Below are 24373 nucleotides of genomic sequence, written 5' to 3' on the forward strand. Positions count from 1 at the left end.
CTATCAAGCACACACAGTGGGTATCAAACTCTGTGGGCCTTCTCGACGGTGGCTCCTCGCCTCTGGAATAACTTACCCCTGATATTTGCGCGGCTCCCTCGCTGGGTATTTTTAAAAACCAACTAAAGACATTGATGTTTCAGCAGGCCTTCCCCTCAGCCAATCATTAACTTCCGATCTTCCCTCTTTTCCCTTTTCCTAGTGCTTCTCCCACCTTGTCTAAAAATTTCCCTTTTTTACGTAGAATTGTTTTTAACTATGTATATTGTTATATTCTGCTGTAAGCCGCCTAGAGTGGTCTTAATTGACTAGATAGGCGGGATATTAAATAAATAAATAAATAAATAAATAAATAAATAAATAAATAAATAAATAAATAAATAAATAAATAAATAAATAAATAAATAAATAAATAAATATGGAAATCACTGAGCTATCCAACACTATATGCGGTGCATAACAGTATTGAGTCTGAACCTAAAAATCTTGACACTATCTGAGTCTACATTATTCAGTAGCTTTGGCCAGATGCTTCTCTTTTAATATTCAAATATTATTCAATGTCCTAATATTTATACTTAGATTTAGGGTTTTTAATTGATATGTGTACATAATTTCCAATGTCCTTTGGACATACTGGCTAATATCCAGTAGTAAGTCACAACTAGAGTTGGCCCATTGAACTATTGGGGAATTTGTGGATAAACTCTTCCATAAGTTCCATTGATTAAGAGGGTCTACTTTAGTTATGAAATGCTACTAGATTTCTGTCATTATTTTTCTCTGAGACTTTGTTTACTTCTGTTTGTTTGAATTCATCATACTATTTAACTTTCTTAAGTCTAAGGAAGCAAGTTCTCCTGAGAAAATGAAAGGGAGGCACAGAGCAGCAGTGATATTCAAAACTGACATGAGAAGGAATGGCAGATAGTTCAGACCACAGGCCCAGGCTAACAGGAAGATACATTAGTTTTGCTACATATGTTGGAATGATAACCTCCCTATCTTTCCAAAAACTGCAAAAAGTGGGGTTCTAAGCTCTTTTGGTTTGGATGACTACATGTGTGTAAATTTGCTGGCTGCAGAAGTGCAGAAACTGTGGTGTTTCAACAATGCCGCAATCCATCCGCTATATTGGTAGTGATGTTCAATAGTGTGTCTTCATCTGCATGTGGGATGGAGCTCTGAAAAGATAATGACATCCCTTGCTTGTCTCCTTCCCCCCATTTGTAGGGAAATGCAGACAAATAGTGTTCCCTGTTGCTTTGTATATGGAAAGATAGCAACGGGAGAAAGAAGAGGTGGTTGTTGAGGGACCTTATTTCATTCTGTCTCAAGAGAATGGGTTTGTGTCTTCCTGGGTTTCTTCAAGCATGTCTGGGACTCGTAAGTAGAAGTGGAGGTGTTAGAAGAAGCATTAATGTGCTTTCCCCGCTATTATAATATGCTACATCTAATTTTTGTTTTTGATAATATTTTTGTATTTATACAAAAAACAAACAAAACATCCCAAAGAGAAAAACAGTATTCCCCCACACTGGGACCATTTGGGAGTAACAACCTATACCGTTGACCCTTGTGGAGCCCCATTTCCCTTCCAGAATTGTATTAATTCTTGTAATGGGCTTTGTCCCTTCCCCTTTATTAACACAAAATTGATAAATTCTCCCCCCTATATCTATACATTCATCTACCTGTTTCTCCCCTCTTAACTCTTATTTACATGCAAGCTTATTATTGATAGCTATACCCCAAACTTCCCTATACCAATCACTTAGCTAGATATTGTATGCTTCTTTAAAATTCCTAACAGTAATAAATTTTTCCACTGTTAATAAACTAGAAATTAGTTCTTTAGTTGCCCAATTGCCTTCCTTCTTTTCAGATATTGATACATGTGCTCTTTTAGGACATACAGCTAAGTTTAACTTCCTTATTTCATTTATTTATTTATTTGAAAACCAATTGCCAGAATTTCAATATGTTCCAACATTCCCATCACATATTAAATAAGTGCCTCCTTTCATGCACCCTCACTAGCACATCTTAAAATAATTGTCATCTGTTTGATTTAATTTCACTGGAATTAAGTGCCATCTCCAAACTAACTTTTAATTTTTCTTCTTTTATTGTTACTGACGTAGATTTCAATATTCTAGTGTTTCATATATATTTTCCAAGTACTAGCACTTGTTTCTTCCCCTTTTTGCCTATATATTGAACCCCTGTAACCAACATTCCCTCAAATTTTCCACTAGCACTGGGCAGAGGCCCCACCCTGCATGCACAGGATTCCAGCTGCTACTGGAAGCAAATGGGTGGCAGCACTGGCTCAGCTGCACAGCTCTAATGCGGCCCTGTGCAGCCACACAGCCATGCAGCTTTGAGGAAATGTTTCCCGTAAAGATATATAGCCACAACTAAATGTGGAAAATATATGTTTTGTGTACGTTGGGTTTCTAACATGATGACAAAGCAGCCTTATCATGTTCATGGTAGTTGTTTATAGTTTATTTGCAGATGTTGGTATAAATCCTGACCAGTGGTATAACTTAAGGGTTTGGCAGTAGTTTTTGACACCTCATGTGTAGGTTAGCAGAAATTACATAACTACAGTTGTTTAACTGCCCTCTAAGAAAGATCACACTGCCATAGAAAAGAGTTACAAGCTGCAACCAGCATATACTTTTCTTTCCATTGTTATTTTCTCAATAATTGTAATTCTGGAAAGCTAGTTCCAGCTAATTGGTGTTAAAGTATTTAGAAAAGCTTTATTTTGGAAACTGCTTTAGCAGACATTCTAACAGCCATACTTGTGTTTTGTGTGTGTCTGTGTCTCTCACTCTGTGTATATAACAGAAACAGAAGTGTGTGCATCTCTTGCATATTATTTATTTAGATCTTTCAAGGCATGATAAACTGAAATTAATGGTTAATTTACATATAGCTAATAAAGTCAACTGTTTCATTTTGTATAACAAGTGCAATTTGGGATGATGTCTCAAACATATTGCATACGTAATTAGTTTAAAACAGTATATGGTAAGGAATACCTGCCTAGAATTGCCTTTCAAAATAATAAACCCCACTTGATCTGCCTTTTGAAATGGTGAGAAAACATTGTAGTTTTACACTACCATTGTGCCCGTTTTCTGTATTTCATAAATGTTGTTCCTCATTCCATCCTCTGATATAACAGACTCTAAAACATTCAGGTTTTAAAATATATACATTTATGTCTTCTTGTTGGTCAGTGTTTGTCAGGTTCAACTCCAGCCATGGTTTCCCAGTGGAGGTTGATTCAGACACCAGCATCTTCCAGCTCAAGGAGGTGGTTGCTAAGCGACAGGGAGTTCTAGCTGACCAGTTGCATGTGATTTTCGCAGGGAAGGAGCTCAGGAATGACTTGACACTGCAGGTAAGTCTCTCTTGGTAGTTTCTTTTCTGGGATGCTGCCCGCTTAACTGCCTCTGCCTCAAACACTGCCAATCTGACATTCACGCCTGAGATCTAATAGAATAAATAGTGCCTGGGGATTCCTTGAACTTTACTCCACACTGCTTCATTAATTCTGACCTTCTTAATTATGCATTAAAACAGCAAGCAGAAAAGATAGGGAGGAAGAAAGACTATGAGAAGGGGGATCGAGCAGAAGAGATCTGTACTTAGTGAATAAATGTTTACTGACTACAGGAGCAAGCTATGCACATTTTCTGTATCTGTTCAATTTCTACATTACTGATTCCATTTGAATCTTAATGAAGAAGGATGTGAATAAATTGTTCGAAATCAGGCTGCTCAGTCATCATGTTGTATAGAATTTGTAACCCAATTGTGACCTCTAGAGGATAATGATAAGGCTGCTCTTGCTGCTGTGTGAGAGTGTCTGTGTAAAGGGCAGGTGCCGATGAAATGTGGTGTTTGAAGGCCTGATCACAGAAGAAGCCACTGAAGCGTCTTCAAAGGTAATGGAATGATGATAAAATGTGCAGTCTGAACTGGGGGATGGGAGATGTAGAAGCCGTTGTGTTTGCTGCTGCTTTTGTGCCATCAAATAAATTCCGAGTAGAGGTGACCCTTTCCAGGGTTTTCAAGGTAGAGAGTACTCAGAAGTGGTTCACCATTCCCTTCTTCTAGGGGCAACTTGCCCAAGGCTACATTGGCTGGTTCTTCTTCCAGGAGGCAGAGTTAAACTCCCAACCTCAGGCTCTGCAGTCAGAGACCCAATGTTAGAGCTAAATTTCACATTCTTACTGTCAGCTAATGTTGGTACACAAATGAAGGTGGAGGAGGCAGACCACCTGTTGTTTTCACTGTTGTTCTCCCTATCCTGTTCAGTGTGCAAACAAGGGATAACACTATTGGCCTGACTTCCAGGGCTGTCTGATGAGATTAGGGCTAGGCATTTTCATAGGCCACCAAGATATTATTGGACTATAACACCCATGAATCCAAGGCAGCGTACTCAATGGCAAAGGAAGACAGGAGATGCAGTCCATCAGCATCTAGAGAGACACATGTTGCCCATCACATACTCCCTGTATATATAAATGGTAAGTGTTTCCACCCTGCAAGAAACAGCTTGACAAGACAGATGGAGGATGAATAATTTTTCCCCTAGTTAGGCTGATTACAGTGATTGCATGCATTGGTGCCTTTGTTGCTATCAGCATGTGTGATCTTTTCTTCTATTTGAAATGCCCTTTGATCTGGCAAAAGATGACAGGTGAAGATATGACATTCCTCTAAAGCTGGATATTGGCTGCCTTTGCCAAAGGGAAGGACATTGCTATGTTATACTGTGTTATTGCCATTGTATAATCAGAGTACAGAGTGTGCTACCACGTTTTCTTAGCAGAAAGACAGGATTCTGCTTCCTCCAAATCACAAATATTAAGTAGGAATATATGCAAGAAAGGGGAAGGAGGGGAAAGCGGGAAGATAGCATTAGCAAAAACAACTGCAGACGAGGCAGCGAGAACTAATTGGGCTGGTGCAGTTACATGCATTTGGGTATGATTGTGTTTGGGTTGGGCAGGGGACTTAAGGAAGTAGGGCAAAGATTTCCCCAAAAGGTGAGTTTTGAGGAGGGAGGAGGGATGTGCCGTGATTCTGTTTCTAAAGAGAAACAGAATCAAGGCACACAGTGTATTAGCAACATCAAAGAATGAGGCACATTTTGCAGTCACCCAGGTAACTGCATTTGGGGGAGGGGGAAGAAATGGGGGGAGGAGAGAGGAAAGGATTGGCCAGAGGCAAAGACTGTTTTCTAACCAGCCCAGATTAATTGGTGCTCATGTTTACAGCTGAGTGGGGTTATTGCTATGCATTGAATGGCTGCTGTGTCCAGTGTCAGACAGAGATGCTGCTTTATTGACATCCTATCACTTCTCCTCGCCTGCTATGATGTTTATCTTTTTTGTAAAATGCTTTAGGGAGTTTGGCCACACAAAAGAAACTATAGAAATGCAAATTGTTCTTGTCATTCTCCAGTGCATCTCCTGCTGATAAGCTGCAGATTCCTCCTTTGTCAGGCACCTTCCCTGACACTTATGTGGGGTTTAAAGGTTGACTCAGCCTTCTATCCTTCAGAGGTCGGTAAAATGAGTACCCAGCTTGCTGGGGGGGGGGCAATGTGTAGCCTGCATAATTAACTTGTAAACCGCCCAGAGAGTGCTTGAAGTGCTATGGGGCGGTATATAAGCAGCTTTGCTTTTTATTGCAAAAGGAGGGTTGCCCCTTTCTCTAATAGAGGTCAAGATGGCCTTCTGCACTACCGCTATCATATAAAAATATGGTGTGTATAAAATGCAACAGTTTAGGGCATTTTTTTAAATTGAAAGCTTGTTGATGCCAAGTGCTTAGGCATGCTCTGTGATTCCTGCAGGAATTTCTTACACCTGTCTCTTTTGCTCCCTTTTTTGGCATCAGAGTGTTACAATTGTTGTATAATTGTGTCAGGATGTTTCTGGGTGAAATGCAAACTGTTATGTGAATTTATGCAAATTTGGGGCACCACCAGCTTCTTTCTGAGAGAGCCAAGAAATGTAAAATGCTCATTTGTTTGTCATAGTAATGAATGAGGTATCCCCAACTGATTGTTTACTTGCTCCCAATATTGACAGATTTCTCCTCAGTCTTTTCCATCCTGAGCTTGTTGTACAGACAAGTTGCTGGGCACACAAGTAATTGTCATAATTTGCAGTAAAAACTAGTACTGCCTGCCAGCATACCCATTTGAGGAATAAAATTCCTGGGCCTTTCAGCTGCTGCCCTTGCTATGTTTCTCAGTGAAACTTCGATGTTTGGTTTATGGAAGTTACGGTCACAGGCCCGAAAGAGGAAGAAAGAAGGGAGCTCACAGAAATGTCCTATTTTTCTATGTGAAGTGTTGGGGGAGTATGAAACTCATGTTCTGTTTTTGAAAGGATTTTAAAAAGTCAGTAATTAGCATGAATAAAAGGAAATATTGTTTGTTTAAAAGGGAGCCTAACTGTTGTGAGAGTCAAAGAACATTTCATGCCCATGCTACGGGGGGTGTAGAATGCTTCGTTCCATAGTTAGAGCTGCTGAACACTTAAGTGTTTTAGGTATCTGGCGGAGGAGGCAGAGGTTGGGAGCTCAATTTCTCACTGTGCCTCCTTGACAGGGGCTGGATTCAGTGGTCTATAGCAGCGGTCCCCAACCTTTTTGGGACCGCAAACTGGCTGAGCCTCTGAGAAAGGCGGGGTACCCCCGCCCCCACGCTCTTGGGTGCATGCGCAAAGTGGTGGGGGAGTGCTCACGTTGGCTCAGGCCATGGACCGGCACCAGGCCACAGACTGGGGGTTGACGACCTCTGATCTATAGGATCCCTTCCAGCTCTACAGTTCTAAAATGATGGTGATAGTGTAGACACAGGGACATCATTTGTGGTTTGTATGGCTTTGAAAAGCATAGGAAGCACGAGGAAGTCTGATATAGGGAATTTAGATCAAGCAAGCCAGTGCTGGTGGTGTGGAGAGTCAGAGGAGGAAAATTAGCAGCTAAGATGGACGAAATCAGTAATAGAAAGTGGAGAAAACATGGAAGATGGAATAAGGAACATATTGCTTGTTGGTGCCAACGCCTATTGTTAAAACTCTTTAGATAGCAAAATGAATGGATAACCCATTTATATATGTTATGCTTTACACCCTAAAATTCAGGTAATAATAGGCATGGCTTGATGTCTAGGATGGCTTCCCCCATATTTTTTTTAATGGAATTATGTGTGAGGGATTTTATTTTATTTATTTTATTTTATTTAAAATATTTTCACCCTACCTTTCTGCTTGAAAAGGACCCAAGGCAGCTTACAACAGTGAAAGACAATATTTAAAGTTGAAGGCAATGAGTATACATCATTAAAAGACAATATTTAAAGCTAAGAACAAAGAGTAAAAAGGCGGGTTACATAATTAAAAATTAATATTAAAGCTAAGAACAATAGGTATACAATTAAGAAAAAAACTAATGCCACTCAGAAATGGAAAGCACAGAAATGGAAAACACAAGTACAGTGGAAAACACAAGTACAAGTCTCACTTGACGATTACATCGTTAGATGAGGAAACCGCTTGACAATTATTTTTTGCGATCACTATTGCGATCGCTAAATGAAGGCTGAATTGGCTTTTTTTTCTTAATGTTGATCGGTTCCCTGCTTCGGGAACTGATTTTTCGCTTAATGACAGTCAAAAACAGCTGATCGTCAGGTTTCAAAATGTCCACCTGCTGTGCAAAATGGCTCTCCGCTGTGCTTTAGGACAGATTCCTCGCATTACAAGCACCGGAAAATGGCCGCCCTAGGGAGGATCTTCACTGGACGCTGAGGCATTTCGCCCATTGGAACACATTGAACCGGTTTTCAATGCATTTCAATGGGCTTTTTCGTTTCGCTTGACAAGGATTTTGCTTAACAGCGATTTGAATGGAACGAATTTTCCTTGTCAAGCGAGGCACCACTGTAGTACTAAAATCCAGTCAAAGCAGTTATGCATAAAAAAATTGCACACGGGTAGCATTCACTTTGCCTGCAGTGGTACACCAGAGGTGCATAGCTACTATATCTCCCATCAGCTGCAACAAGTATTATGAGGGAATATGAGAGTCCTCTCTCCCTTTCCAGTTTTTATATTGTTCATTTTTACCATTGTAAGCCACCTTGGTTCCTCTTGAGGAGAAAGACAGGATATGAATTTTTAAAATAAACAATAAAATTGCCTGGATAGCCAAATATGTTAATATCTGAGCTTTTTGAAAGTATGAGATCAATGCCATGGGTTTAAAAATGTGTGCAAAATACTTATACATGTAGTACAGTGGCGTGTACAGGGAAATGTGTATATTGTACAGAAACACATAAAATTACAAGTCGTCTAAAGGGAAATCTACTTCACAGTGTGTACAATGTACAGTATATCAAAAGCATATGCTTGGAGAAATGGACATGGAAACATACACATTTTTATTCCAAATTGATGTAGTTAAAAGATGGAATATGCATCACTTTGGAAAAATTAGGGAACACATAAAACTGGATATAGCGCGTGCTCATCCGTTCCCTGCTCAAAACTGACCATTGCACATCCAAGAATTGGAAGACCAGAGAGGGTAATGCTTCTGTCTTGTGCAAGACAGTACCTGTGTGTAAAGACCTGAGAGCACGGGTGGATGTCGTTCAGCCCATGCGTCCTCTACAGCTGCATCAAGACCATTTTTGTGGGGTCTGGAGCTCCCACAGAAAATAAAGGAATGCCCTGATTATTTAAATTTATATTATCCCCTTTAAATGGGAAAAACATGCTATGGAAAAAACAGTCCCTTAAAGGTGTATACCTTTAAGAAAATCTGTGGGATCGTCTCACCTTGTTTAAGAAATAGCATGTTTTTAAATACAAACTGCTGCTGCCAGATTGTTAACTGGGGCTGGTTATGGGAATTCCTTGTTACAGCAGCTCCAGTCTCTTTCCGGTCACAATTCAGAGTGCTGGTTTTTGATTTATCATGACCTAAATGACCTGGGTCCAGGCTACATGAAAGACCGCATCTCTCTTTATGAGCCTGTCCAGGTTTTAAAATCATCAAGGGAGGCCTTTCTTTCCACCTAACCACCCTCACAGGTGCTTTTGTTGAGGGCACGAAAGGGCTTTCTGTACTGCTGATCTCAAGTTGTGGAACTCCCTCCCACAGGAAGTCAGGCTGGATCCCTCTTTGCTTTTTCTTCTTCTGCAAGCAGGCAACGACTTTTCTCTTCAGGCAGGCTTTTTCTCAGTAACTGTCTAAAGGAGGAGATGCTTTTCCTCCCTCTCCATCCAGCTTTCATATTGTTTGTTTTAATATTGTAGACCACTTTGGATCCTCTTGAGGAGAAAGTCAGGGTATAAATATTTTATATAAATAGTAAGCTTTTTGAAAAGAGAAAGAGAGAGAGAGAGATTTGATTATTTCTGACAGCATTTGGAGATGCCAGAGCAGCTTCCAGAGGGCCCTGGAGCTGGAAAAAGTTCTGGACCCCTGGAACTTACTAAACCTTGTTCTAGAGGTTCCCAGTATATTCTTATTGAAATTGTTCCCGGTATGGATTGCAATGCAGCCCAAACCTACACACCTGTCATTTAGATTTGTTCTGGTTTAGCTTTCTAATAAAGACTCGAAGCTGATTAATATTGATGAAAGTCAATAAAGGAAACTAGGGGGGGGGATGTGGGCAAAAGAGGGTTGAGGCTGAAGGGCAGCAGAGTGTTTTGTGGTGTGACTGGAGGGAAAGGCTGGGAGTCTGCCAGTGTTCTTGTTTGATCTTTTTATATGAAATCATAATGTAGGATTTTTAAAAGAATGGTTAAGTTATGTTTCTGAACAGACTGAAGTTGCTCTTTTATTGGTTTTGAATGCTGTATAAGTAAAAGACGTGACCACATGCAATAAAGTCCTGATTGCCCAGAGGGGATTTTGGTCAAGTTACATGTTACATTAAAGGTATGAACGTTGTATGCTTCATTTTTAAAAGTTTGAATAGGAGCTACAAGGACTCCCAATTTTGAAAATGATAGACCACAAACGGGAGAAGTTCAAACTTCCATTTCCACTCAGCGCCCTCTAGACATTATTGGATGGGGCCTCTACAGAAGCTACACAACATACTGAAAATTGAGCCACAGAAGCTTTAAAGCTATTGGTATCTGTAGAAGGAGATTTCCTGGGATGAACACAGCTCTGTAGGAAGGCAGTTTTAGTCAAAATTGTGACAGGGAGGCAACTTCACTCTTCACATACCATAGGTTTGTTTCTGATTAAACACCCCACAACTTTTATTGTATAAACACATTGTGTAAATTGTGTACATGTAATTTAAACAGTCTGTATCATCTGCATTAATCATTTGAGACTGAAAATATATATTTATCCAAACTGTAACATGTTTTTAAAAAATATTCCATTTTGTTTTCCATGTGATTCACACCAAGAATTTCACACCAAGAATTTTCAGATACCTCCTTTCTAGAAAAAGCTGTATGTGGGAAATATGTGTTGCAGTAGAACACAAATGCATTGTCACAAAAGGGCATACTTTAAAGTGAAAAGTCTTTTGTCACTTTAAAAAGTAGGAGGATTAGAAAACATCTAATTATTCCAGAGGAACATATCAAAAGAATAAAAGATTTGGCAGTTTGGTCTTGAATCATTATTTATCAGACAAAGATTCTTCCCGCCTTCTAATTCAGTGTCCCTCAAGAAAGAACACATGCAAAATGGATCACAGAGGTTTCCATAAGCAGCAGAATAAAATTCTTTCTCTTCATTCAGATGGAACAAAAACTATTGAGTTGTCTTTTCCTGATATAACACTATCATTAACAGATATTGTTAACTCTCTACTGTTAACTTGTAGAGAGTTACTTGTCTTACGCAGGTAACATTATCTCCACTTGTAGCAGGATTCCCTTTACATTCTAGCTTTCTAAAGGAAAAATTCCTCAGCTTCCCAGCCTTATTCTCTTGCATAGCTATACAGGTGTTTTCTACCACTGCCTTCACCTCCACGAGATAGTCACATAACTGCAAACTGCTGGCTTCTAGTCTTCCTTCCATGGGAGAACTTGTTTGTGAAATACTTGTAAAAATCTATACATGGAGCAAAGCCAGCTTCTGACTTCAGATGAGAAATTAAGCTGGGATGATCCACATGGCTTCTCTTTTATGCACAACTATGTCTGTCGACATTTCTAAAGAAGGTAAAGATAAAATAAACTTCAAGTTTATGCTTTACTAAGCATGTAAGTCTTCAAAAGTGCTACAGGATCACGGGCTTCCTGGAACAAGGTTAGCCCAATACAATGGTTGTCTCTCTAGAATTGCTTTGAGGGCTAGTTAAAAATGCACTAGAGGTGTGTTAATGTGTCCCTGCATGAAAAAAATGAAGAAAAGGAGGGAAATGCTCATGAACTAAGAGTGTGACTAAATGGTGAAATACCACAAGATTTACTCTGCTTATAAATGAATTAAAAGTATTTTTTACTGAGCACATGATGCAAAGGCTGATTGAAATTGGCCTTTTTGTTCCCAAATAGCTTCCCCCCCCTCTGCTGCTGGGGAAGCTTCTTTTTTCATGCTAGACCAATTCAAATAGGCTTTCCCCCATGTAGTTAGTTGTGATGTGGTCTTGTAAATATGGGGTGTGTATGTGTTTGTAGGCGGTGTTTTGGTGACATAGGCAGTTGTGTAACGTCCAGGCCCAGGGAGACGTGCAAAAGCAAAACACTATAATTTTAATATGGGGGATCAATCAAGTGCTAGTCCTGAATACTGTCAAGCACAGTAAGCTTTAGATCTGGGAAGGCCCTTTTGTTGTAATGCAGAAGCTTAGTGCTTTTAATTCTTAAATTGACAGGTTTTAAACTGGACTAGTTTATTATGCCAATAGTTTAAAACTATATGTGACCAGACATGAGGCATGCATTATTCATGCTGGGAATCTTTAAAACCCAATTAAAAACATGGTTGTACATCCAGGCCTTCCCTCCAGTCAATACCTGATTTCTTTTCTATTCCTTCTTATTTTATTCTCACTCTATTTTATTGTAACTGTATCAAATGCTTATGTAATGTTCTTGTGTTTTATTGTTTTATCCTATATTGGAGGCCGCCTAGAGTGGTCGAGTAGACCAGATAGGCAGGGTATAAATCAAATAAATAAATAAATAAATAAATAAATAAATAAATAAATAAATAAATAAATAAATAAATGCATTACTTGAAAGCGAGAAGAAAGTAATGAATGGGAAAGGAAAGGTGGTGATCTCTGTTATGGAATCATTCTGACATGTGAATCATGATGTATTTTACAAAATTATTGTTGAAACTTTTGATATTCTATACTCTTAGACTGTTAAGTACCTTTCCATGTTATTTTTGTATAGTAATGTATTTGAGAAATGTAGTAGTCCAAGCTTTAAATTATAAAATGACTTCACAGTGAACCATAAAAGGATCAGCAAAGGCAGGAAAGAAGGTTCAGCAGATGTGGGGCCAGAGTAAGGAAAGAAGGGGAGCTGTGGGACATACTGAATGCACATTGCATTCAGTATGAAAGACGAATTTGTGAATCAATCCACAACCCCTGTTTGAGCACTGGATGCAATTTCAAACTTAATACATGTTGCAGATTGAATTGCAGTATAGCCAAACAATGGATTTGGGTTTCCAGTGTAGTCGCATCGTGAGGGACCAGGATTCCAGGATGGCAGGTACTTTATTAGTGTAGTACAGAGTACTCACCTTCTAAGTGTAGTATTCAAATTATTTTTAAGTGAAAGTTAAAGAATTGCTGTGGATGAATGGATGTGGGAGAAAAAGTGACTTTGCATTATCATCAGTTTGTTGTGAGCATTATTGAACAACTGCCAATGGTAACTGGAAAATCACATTCCAGATAGCCAGGTTAGAAAACTGCATTCTCCCAAAGATCAAATGCTGTTCTTTGCATTCTGAGAAGATGAGGTGTTCATTTAATGTGTTCCCTTATTTTTATGTACACCAACACCCGTACCACTGTTTTCGTTTCTAAATCATTTATTTATTTATTTACATCATTAAAAACAGTATTTAAAGCTGAAAACAGTAAGTATACTTGTATACTATTTTTAGGTTAATCTTCATTTCTAATTAGTGTAGCGTTAGCTGCATGCTGGGTGTATTATTAACATCTCACTGGCAACTTTAAATCAGCCATGACAGGTTTCCTTTCCATGATCAATAAAAAAAATAACAGGATTTTAGCCATAGGAAATACAGATACCGTGCTAAGAAGCTCTAAAATACAGCCCTGATCTCCAGTATGAGCATTTAAAATAATTATATACGGTTTACAATTTTGGTTCTTACATAACCTTCCACACAAATTGTGCTTGGTCCACTGTAGGTGATCACGGAACAAAGGAAGGCTAATGATGTGGGTGATCACAGAACAATAGGAGGGCTAATTGCCTTAGAGAAAGTACAAAGGAGTCGAGAAGCAGATGTCTGAGCCAGCAGAGTCTCAAGGCAACGCCCTGACAACTCTTTTTATTAGCAAGATTACATTGAGAATTTAGATAAGATGCTAGTTACCTAATCGCCATTAAGGTAAAGGTTCCCCTTGACAATTTGTCCAGTTGTGTCCGACTCTAGGGCGCCGTGCTTATCCCCGTTTCCAAGCCATAGAGCCAGCGTTTGCCTAAAGACAATCTTCCATGGTCATGTGGCCAGCGCGACTAGACACGAAATGCCGTCACCTTCCCACCGAGGTGGTACCTATTTATCTAGTTGCATTTGCATGCTTTCGAACTGCTAGGTTGGCAGGAACTGGGACAAGTGACAGGAGCTCACTCTGTCACGTGGATTCAATCTTATGACTGCAGGTCTTCTGACCTTGCAGCACAGGGGCTTCTGCGGTTTAACCTGCAGCGCTCACCACGTTGCCATTAGGATTGGCTAAAATAACTCTTTGATCTCATGTTCTAACTCTAAGTGAAAGGGCAGAATGGGGGATTACCTGCCCGTTGGCAGCACCACTTCCTGCCAGGAGTGTGTGCATGTCACTGAAACAGGAAAAGCTATAACCGTTAAGCAGAGGTTTCTCATAGTCTACAATTTCCGGTAGTTAACAGTTAGCATAAGCAGAATATATCAGGAATGCTTGCAGTCTGCACATATAACTCTTTTCAACAAGAAAGCATTTTTCTTTATGCCAAGTGTCTGAAGTCTACACCTTGTGAGAAAGAACACCCAATCTCAAATACGACAACAGATCAAACAATAAATTTCATCTTTCTGGCATGAGACTCTGTCTTCTGCAAACCATAATGAGGAACAGTAGGTTAAGTAAATCATATGACGTGTGACTTGTACCAGATGCACTGCAGGATCATTATGAGCAGAACAACCATACCATGGTAAGAGAAAGAGAATCTTTGGTGGAGGAATCAACAAATCCAAAGCTGTCTTGGCCACACCGTAGCTGGGCAGGAGATTGAATGGGATGGTTGAAGGAGCATGCCAGCTTCAGACCTGGCATGCACCATCTCTCCTACTAGCGGGATGGCTTTGGATCTCCTGAAATCAAAGTTGCCCTAATCCATCTCACCACACCCCTAAGGGTATACTACAGACCCCCAAGCCAGCTCATTGGATTATGCCTTCCTGGAGCAGATGGCCACACATTCAAAAGGGAGAGATGCAGTAGTAATGGGAAGTTTCAACTATCCCAATATATGTTGGCAGTCAAACTCTGCCAAGAACATAAGGTCCAGCAAATTCCTCACTTGCCCTGCAGACAATTTCATGGTCCAGAAGGTGGAAGAGACAACAAGGAGATTAGCTATTTTAGATCTGATCTTAACCTTGTTAATGGGGTCGAAGTGGTGAGATTCTTAGGTGGGAGTGACCACGCTCTCTTGGAATTTGTTATACAGTGGGAAAGAGAAGCCAAGAGCAGCCAGACATGCGTTCTAGATTTTAAGAAGGTCAATTTCAGTAAACTTAGGGAATTATTAGCTGTAAGTCCATGGACAAAGATACTGAAAGAGAAGGGAGTTTAGGATGGATGGGAATTTCTTAAAAGGGAGATACTAAAGGCACAATCTAAAACTGCTCCAATAAGAAGGAAAAATGGGAGCTGTCTATAGAAACCAGAATGGTTGACTAAAGAACTTTCAACTGAACTAAGTGTTAAAAAAACATGTACAAGAAATGGAAACATTGGGAAAGCACCAAAGAGGAATACAGACAAATAGCCAGTATATCTAGGGAGAAGGTAAGAAAAGCAAAAGTGCAGAATGAACTCAGGCTTGCCAGACAGATTAAAAACAATAAAAAGGGCTTTTTTAGTTATGCCTGCAGCAAAGGGGGAAAAAAAAGAAAATGATAGGGCCGCTGCTTGGAGAAGATGGCCAATTACTAACAGAGGACAGGGAAAAAGCTGAACTTCTCAACACCTTCTTTGCCTCAGTTTTCTCCAAAAAGGAAAATAGTGCTCAACCTGAGGTGCGAAGAGCAGGTGATGTAGTGGGGGAAATGCAGCACAGAATAGGTAGACAAGTAGTACAGGAATACCTGGCTACTCTAAATGAATTCAGGTCTCCAGGGCCAGATGAATTACATCCAAGGATATTACAAGAACTGGCAGAAGAAATTTCAGAACCATTGGCAATAATATTTGAGAATTTTTGGAGAACAGGAGAAGTCCCCACAGACTGAAGGAGGGCAAATGTTATCCCTATCTTCAAAAGAGGGGGAAAAGAAAACTCAAATAATTATTGCCCAGTCAGCCTGATATCAATTCCCAGAAAAATTCTAGAGCAAATAATTAAACAGTTAGTTATTACTTAGAAAGCAATGCTGTCATCACTAAAAGTAAACACGGGTTTCTCAAAAACAAGTCACACCAGACTAATCTGATCTCTCTTTTTTTGATAGAGTTACAGGCTTGATAGATGAAGGGAATGCTGTGGATGTAGCATATCTTGATTTCAGTAAGGCCTTTAACAAAGTTCCCCATGATATTCTTGCAAGGAAGCTAGTAAAATGTGGGCTAGACAGTGCTGCTGTTCAGTGGATTTGTAATTGGTTGACTGACCGAACCCAAAGGGTGCTCACCAATGGCTTCTCTTCATCCTGGAGAGAGGTAACTAGTGGGGTGCCTCAGGGTTCTGTTCTGGGCCCTGTGTTATTTAACATCTTTATCAATGACTTGGATGAAGGAATAGAGAGTATGCTGATTAAATTTGCAGATGATACCAAATTGGGAAGGGTTGCTAATTCCCCAGAGGACAGGATTAAAATTCAAAATGACCTTGACAGATTAGAGTCCTGGGCCAAAACTAACAAAATGAATTTCAGCAGGGAGAAATGTAAGGTCCTACAGCTAGGCAGAAAAAAATGAACTGCACAGATATAGGATGGAAGACACTTGGCTAGACAACAATACGTGTGAAAGGGATTCAGGAGTCTTGGTAGACTTCAAACTGAACATGAGTCAGCAGTGTGATGCGACTGAAAAGAAAGCCAATGCAATTCTTGATTGCATCAATAGGAATATAGTGTCTAGATCAAGGGAAGTGATAGTACCACTCTGTTCTGCTTTAGTCAGACCTCACCTAGAGTATTGTGTCCAGTTCTGGGCACCTTCAAGAAGGATGTTGACAACCTGGAACGTGTCCAGAGGAGAGAGACCAAACTGGTCAAAGGTCTGGAAGCCATGTCCTATGATGAGAGGCTTAGAGAGCTGGGAATGTTTAGCCTTACAAAAAGAAGGTTAAGAGGGGACATGATAGCCATGTTTAAATATTTGAAGATTTGTCATGTTGAGGCAGGGACAGGTTTGTTTTCCATGGCTCCAGACACTAAGAAAAGGAGCAATAGTTTGAAAAGAGATTTCACCTGAATCTCAGGAAGAACATCCTGACAGTCAGAGCTGGTCGGCAGTGGAATATGCTGCCTCGGAGTGTGGTGGAGTCTCCTTCTTTGGAGGTTTTCAAGCAGAGGCTGGATGGCCATCTGTCAGGAGTGCTTTGATGGAGTTCCTGCATGGCAGGGGGTTGGGCTCAATGGCCCCTGTGGTCTCTTCCAACTCTGTGATTCTATTTTGCTGCTACTGTTGTTGGAACACCAAGGGCAGAGAGGAGTGGACAGCAGGTTCCACTCTTACAAGGAAGGAGCTTCTGTACTTCATTCAGTGGGACAGTCTATTGTGTGACTTTTGGAACAAAATCCAGGGACTAGAAAAATGCAACTTACAGCAATTTTTAAAAATGCCTATCATTTATTATCTGATTCTTCATTTTCAAGTGATCTCTTCTGGCATTCCGTTGAAGAAAGAAGAATTGTGAATAATCAGTATGTGTTACTGTAGGCTTAGTATTTTTCTTTTCATTTAATCAATCATTTTTCTTGTGGGCTGGGATATTATTTGCTAGAAACTACTAGAACTAATTCCCCTTCATCTTCATTTTAATGTAAGAAGTGATACAAGTAAGGGCTGACTGAATCTATATGGGGTAATTTGATTGTAATCTTCCTGGTGGGAAAAACAGGCAGGTTTAAACAGTAGGAGACAGTGTGAGTGTCTGGTGCATATCTAAATTAACACAATTAAATAATTAGGAAAGTTGTTTCATTTTGTAAGTGACTGTTTTCTTGTTATGAATAGGTTTCAATTAGGAACTTGGTGGAAGAGTTTTGCAGCTTACTGTTTCATTCTTACAAAACAAAATGTGCTTGGAAATTGGCAACGGCAACACATGCCTCAGTTACATCTGTGTTAAATTACTGCAACACTCGCTACTTGGGGCTGCCTTTGGAGATAGTTCAGGAACTTCAGTTGGTTCAAAATGCTGTAGCCAGGCTGCTGACCTGGGCTGGTTACACTGTGTGTGAGAAAATTTTAAAAAAATCAAATAATAAGGATGTGTTAATATTAGAGTACAAATGTCTCAGGTTGTGACCTAGATTGCAAAGCTTGAACTTCTGATTGAGAAGCTATTAAGTAATATATTTGCTGTAGGAGCATAAAAGAGGAACTTTAACAAGAGTTAGGAATTGTGAAGTTAATCACAAACCTCAAAATCTATTGCAACTTAAATTGGAAAATCCCAAATTGTAAAACTTATGACTAATCTGGAAATGTCCAGATAATTTACTTGAAAAACAAATAAATGACATATGTTGTTACAAGAATGGGAAAACCTGTGATTTGGCAGGGATGATGCCTTTACCATTTGCAATCTCTGCGGTACTGTGCCATTCCAAAGTTGCGGTCTTAAATAAATTGCCTCCTTTGGAGAAAAGATGTTTGATGTTTATTATTATTATTATTATTTGAAATAAATTACTAGCTGTTGGTCCATTTCTGGGCCCAATTCACAGTTCTGGTTATGACCTATAAAGCCTGTACAGCTTGGGTGCGGGATATCTGAAGGACTATATCTCCTTGTCTGAGCTGTCTGAGCTCTTAAGATCTCCAGGGGGGAGCTGCTCTCTCAGTCCCACCGCCTTCTTAGGTACATTTGGTGAGGATGCAAGAGAGGGCTTTCTCTGAGGCTGCTCCCAGTTTGTGGAATGCCCTTCCCCAGGATGTTAGTTTGGCCACTTCCCTCTTGTCCTTCTGGTGATAGGTGAAGACAATATTTTTAGATAATGTTTCAACAACTAATTGGGCAATGATGAGTTTGGATGCTGCATATTATTTTATGTATGTTTTCAAATTTGCTTTTAAGGTAATTTGTGACAGCTTGTAATATTTTTTTCATATAATAATTTATTGTGTTTTTAACTGATTTGGTCTTTTGATAATTTCTGAATTTCCTTGAGTACAATAATTGAGAGAAAGGTGGCATCAAAATTCAATCAATCAATCAATCAATCAATCAATCAATCAATCAATCAATCAATCAATCAATCACACATAGATCCCTCTTTCTGACACTGTATTAAACACCACTCTCCAGTTTTCGGGATAGTGATTGTGAAAGCACATTGTTGTGAACAGAGAAGTAAGAAAATTCTACAGCCTAAGAGCTACCTGTAGTTATTCTGAAGGTTTTGGAATGCCACTGGATGGCTTTTGTGGTATTTTTGGTATGAAATTTCTTTTGAATAGCATATCCCTTTCTTCTCCTTGCACTAAGCCTTGAAAATGTCTCAATATTTCAAAATGTGTTTGAAGGAGACATAATGAGCTGCTCTTTGAGAAGTCCATGTCCAAAGCTCACTTGAGTGCAAAGAACATACTGGTCTGGTGCTTGGGAACCAAGACTTTGAATTCTCCAATCACTTTTAGACTTAATTCAGGACAAACGTCTAGAATTGACCAGAGAAGATGCTCAGAACCTTTCCTTCATTGCACTGTAGCATCTGTGCCTCAGCAGCCCTTGTTCTGAAAAGATTTAGAGTACAGTGTGTGCTAATCACTTGGAGAATCCAAGCAGTGTATGGGTCAAATTACACATTCAGAGAAATGAAAGTTTCCAGCTGTGACAGTGTTTTACATCCAGACATGTAATTCCTTCAGAGGAAAATCAGATTTGCAAATGAAGTTCCTGTGATTTCTCAGGTTGGAGCAGCATATGTTGTGTAGGATTGCACAACACATGCTGCTCCAACCTCAGAAACTACAACCTCCTTTGCAATGGTGTTTTTCACATTTAAAAAAGTATAGACTATGGTAAAATATTAAATCCTCCAGCAGAAACGTGATCATCATTAACATTTTCTTTTTAAGAATAGAAGAACAGTTCTTGATCAGATCAAAGTCATATCTGGCCTAGCATTCTGTTTCTCTCCATGGCCAGCCAGATGTCCCTGAATAGTCTACAAATGCAGGGCTTGCTGATTTCCTGATTATTGTTTTTTTAGGTTGTCTCAGCATGATGAGGCACCACTATGAGAATTTTGCAAGAGAGATTGTGCATTTCCACAAGATATGGAGGTTTTCCTCCTGTACCTATCCAGGTTTCCTCAATTGGCACAAAGTGTTTCTGCAGCAGTCTGCACAAAACAGTCCCTTTGTCCTTCAAGAAGCAGAACCCACAAGCACTTACACACATAAACACCTATACACCATGTACAGAAGAACCATTTGACTGTTTTAAAAGATGCAAACAGCTCGTTCAGTGTTTCTTATTTCTAAAATACCATGCAACAAGACAGCAGATATTGTTGTTTTGTGCAGTTTGGTTAAGTTAGGCAAATGGTGCAAAAATCATTCTTACAAATGCGAAAACTCATATTGGTAACACCTGCAGGGCAAGGAGAAATATATTGCAATTGCTCATCCTTTTGTGAGGGGACATTATAAATGTAAAGGTAAAAGCTTAATTAAAAGAGTTAAGATATTCAAACTCAGTTAAGTTAAAAACAATTAAAACAATAATAATTTACATTAAAAATTAGTGGAATTCTGTTCAACCAATTAAAAACCCTGTCCTTATCAGGCAGATTGTCACTGAAGCCTTGTTTAAACAGAAGGATCTTTGCCTGCCAAAAGTAACAGGAAAGGGTCAGCCTAACCTCTCTCAGCAGAGAATTTGAAAGTCTGAGGAAGCCACTGAGAAGTCCTTCTCATGCAGCCTCAACAAGGAAGCTTTTGAGGGTGGTAGAACTGATAAAAGGGCCTCTCCTGCTGTCCTCCATGCTGGGATAGGCTTGAGTGAGAGATAGTTTCTTCACCTCCATCCACTTACTCCTCACTGAGTCCTACAGACTTTATAGTTTCTTATTAACCAAAGAAATGAGTTCTACACTGCCACAAAATGTATCTTACAAAATTAGTGTTCCAGTTTGGGATATATTATTTTGGTTTACTTAGGGCTCTCTCAAATTCTTTTCATAGTGTCTAGTCTTTTCATGTTGCCATTCCCTTCTAAAGGCCCTTCAAAATTGTTTTCAAAAATACTTGAAGAAAAAAGATAATTTAAATAAAATCACATAAGTGATGTGCCTTCTAATATTGTGTTTTCTATTATCCTTCGTAGCAGTTGTTGTGAAGGAACACCATGTTGGTTTCTGGTAGATGTAGTTGAAAAAAAAGGTAATAGTTCCTAGCATTTGTGTCTATTATATAGGGGCTTGTTAGTCTTCTGTATGCATCAGACATATAAACAGAAAAGAACTCTCCTCCCCTGTATTGAGGAGGAAAAGGGAGAATGAGAGAGAATGAGAGATTTCCAGCTGTGCTGGGGCAGTCTTGAAACCAGTCCATCTCTATTATTAAAAAAAAAAAGCCTTCATTCTTTTTAGTCATCTCAGCAGGTGCAGGAATAAACAGTGGGGAGCTTCTCTTTCAGAGGATGTATGTATTCATGCTGATACAAAAGGAGACATGCTAGAGGTGTCATCCAACAGGAGGACTGTGACTACTCTGTTTTATTTCATCAGTGACGATGGATACCCTGTTAGATGTGGTGAGTCTCTGCTAGCTGTTCAGATGAAAACTTTGCTCAGAAGGGCAGCCAGTGGGCTGAGTGTTGGACTTTTTCAATTTCTTCCTTGGCAAACTTTAGGTCAGAGCTGTCTTGCTAAACATAAATTGTCTGTAGTTGCTCTGCCTTCATACAATACAGTATGTGACATCTTGTTTATTTTGCAGCTGTGCCAATGGAAGCAAAGATGGAAGGATATGTCCCTCCCCAGATGATATTCAGCTTGAATTCCCATTATCCCTCACCATTGATTATGTTGGGGTGGGTGATGGAAACTGCAGGTCAGCAACATATGGAGAAATACAGATCCCTCAACCTTGTGATAAGTCTCAAAAGAGACTCAGACTTAAACAGTAGCATTGATTAGATCAGGAGATGTAAAGCCAAGTGTATTCTATTATCCTGATGCTGACAAACCCTTCTCCACTCCCTGACCTTTTCAGCTAGCTTCATGCATGCTAGAAAGTCACCAAGTTACAAATCTGGGGCACCTGAAAAGCCAGCAACTGTGGTGTGAAAGAAAGTTCCTCAGCACTACCTTCTGGAAACATCCTTCTAAAAAGCCATTGTAACACTGAATGCCCCAGTACCAATTCAGAGAGGCAGTCCTATATGATTTTTTTAAAAGTCTCGTTTGATATTGCTAGAATAAGAAATCAGTAATGAAATTACCAGAATCGAAAGCATCATGGAATTAGTTTTCCTCACCCAGGGATGTTTGGGCCTTTCGTTTCTCAACCAACCATCTTTCCTGCCTTCTGAAACTGACAAGAATATCTAAAGTCGTGTGAGATGTAAGATGAGGTTTTGGTTAAAGGGTAGTGCAGCAGTAAAAACAAATCTATTGTGTTATGTTCAAGTCATAGAGCCTGCCTAATACTAGTAATTTTAGAACTGCAGAGCTGAAAGGGCCCCTGTAGATTATCAAGCCCAGTCCCTGTCAAGGAGGCACAGTGGGAATTGAACTCCCAACCTTTGGCTCCACAAGCAGATGCCAAAGCCACTGAGCTACCCAGCAGCTCATAGGAGCTGTCTGTTTTCAAATATTAAAACTACCCCTTAACAAACAATCCCCAGTGTGGATTATTCTCTCTGAACTGTGTCTCCTTCCTGGGACTGTTATAATCATTGAAATCCATTCCAGTTACTTCTAGTAGTAAGTTACTTCCCAAAGAAAGGAAAGATAGTATTAAAACTACAACTGTATTTATACAGAATACAGCAGAGCACCTCCAAGTGGCCTAGAAATCCTCTGGCACCAGGAAGGAGAGGAAAAATGAGAAGTTGAATACTTGAGAGCCCTCTGTTGCTGCCTCTTGGAATGAATTCACAACTGCGGAAGGACCAAGAAATGTCATAGCACCACATATCTCTTAGCCTTTAAAATGCTGTGTTTGCCATACAGAACCATCTTCATCCTCACTGTACTGTACAGCTGGAATGAATCCTATGGATCATCAAGTCCAGCCCCTGTCAAGGAAGCACAGTGGGGAATCAAACGCCCAACCTCTGGCTCTGCAGCCAGATACTGAAATCACTGAGCTATCCACCAGTTCTTCCTAACATAGCTTTTCAGAGATTAGCTAATGTAATAAAATAAAGGAGGTAAGAGGGACGGCTTGTAGACAAAGGGCCTTTTCAGCAGCTGCCCCCAGGCTATGGAATGCCCTCCCGACTGAGATTCGTCTGGCGCTGACGCTGATGACATTTCGGCGCCAGGTCAAAACCTTCCTGTTCCAGAAGGCTTTTAATTGAAATAATATTAGCTGTGGGTCCGATGGCAATTTTATATATATATTAATTGTATTGTAATTGTTCTGTATTTTTATTGTATTTTAAATGTTGTAAGCTGCCCAGAGACCTTTGGGTAGTGTGGGCGGCATATAAATAAATAAATAAATAAATAAATAAATAAATAAATAAATAAATAAAGAAAATGAACAGACATTTTTAGAGCAATTCACCACTCTTTCTTGTAACACAGTGCTTGGAGGCTCCATGTTGATGTTCTTTGCAGCTCTCTTGGACCTGGAGAATATTTGTGTGCCTTGACCCTGCAGAATTCTTCCAGTATCTAGAATTAACGAAGTCATACTACTCTGTTTCCCACCAGGAGGGGAGAAAAACAGAAATTGTCTTTATGAAGTTCTTAGAGGTTTATTTTAAGCGCACCTCTGTTAGAAGTAGACAACCTTCATGCCCTGCTTGTTAGTCCACAGAGGCTTTTGTCCAGCTGCTGTGGGAAGCAGAATACAAGACTGCATGATCCACAAGATAACATCCTATATTGTTATATCTGTCCATGGATAATGTTTGAAATGAATGTGTGTGCCTACTATTTTTGCTGTGCAGTGTAAGAGTGAAAAGTCTGAAGTTTCTCTGACATGCACACCTTGCATATATATACCATTAGGAGTTGTATATGATGCTTGTTCGATTGCAGTTGGACATAGTTTGGAAATGTAGCTGGAATTTCTGTCTTTGCTTTGTTTCTGAAGCCTGTCTTATGCTCTTTGGCAGCTAATCTTTTAAACCTGATCCAAATCCCAAAATATCTTGTGTGTCTCTGTGTGTATATGAGATAGGTGAATGGGTTACAGGGCAGAAGCAGTATAATCTATAAAATGCCTAACTGTGTCATCATCTGCTTTATTTAGGATGGAACTGTAAACATATTTATGAATGTATGTTGGGCCAGGTGAGATTCCTGTTTAATCCACTATTTTGAAACTCTAGTATGGAGACAATGTTGGTTTCCTAAAAAAGAAAAATAAGTTGAGAATGATAAGGGGGTGGAAAGCACGGAAGCCCATAGTTTGGAGAAATGGAAATATTGCAGCTGAATTGATCCACTGCATAATCTTTATGTTTACTTCAATGTTTTTGTAAGACCTGCT

At 39.6% G+C, this 24373-nt stretch overlaps 1 protein-coding gene across 4 annotated transcripts in view; it reads left to right on the top strand.

Moving 5' to 3' along the window:
- The window catches only part of PRKN (parkin RBR E3 ubiquitin protein ligase), a 982733-nt gene that overhangs the window by 170336 nt on the left and 788024 nt on the right, over positions 1-24373 (top strand). For all 4 annotated transcript variants that reach the window (XM_072994451.2, XM_078383207.1, XM_078383208.1 and 1 more), the window contains one exon: positions 3255-3418. In XM_072994451.2, coding sequence (XP_072850552.2) covers positions 3255-3418 — 164 coding nt within the window. The remainder of the gene's footprint in view (positions 1-3254; positions 3419-24373) is intronic.

The sequence above is a fragment of the Pogona vitticeps genome, chromosome 1, assembly GCF_051106095.1.
Source record: "Pogona vitticeps strain Pit_001003342236 chromosome 1, PviZW2.1, whole genome shotgun sequence".
NCBI classification, from domain to species: domain Eukaryota; kingdom Metazoa; phylum Chordata; class Lepidosauria; order Squamata; family Agamidae; genus Pogona; species Pogona vitticeps.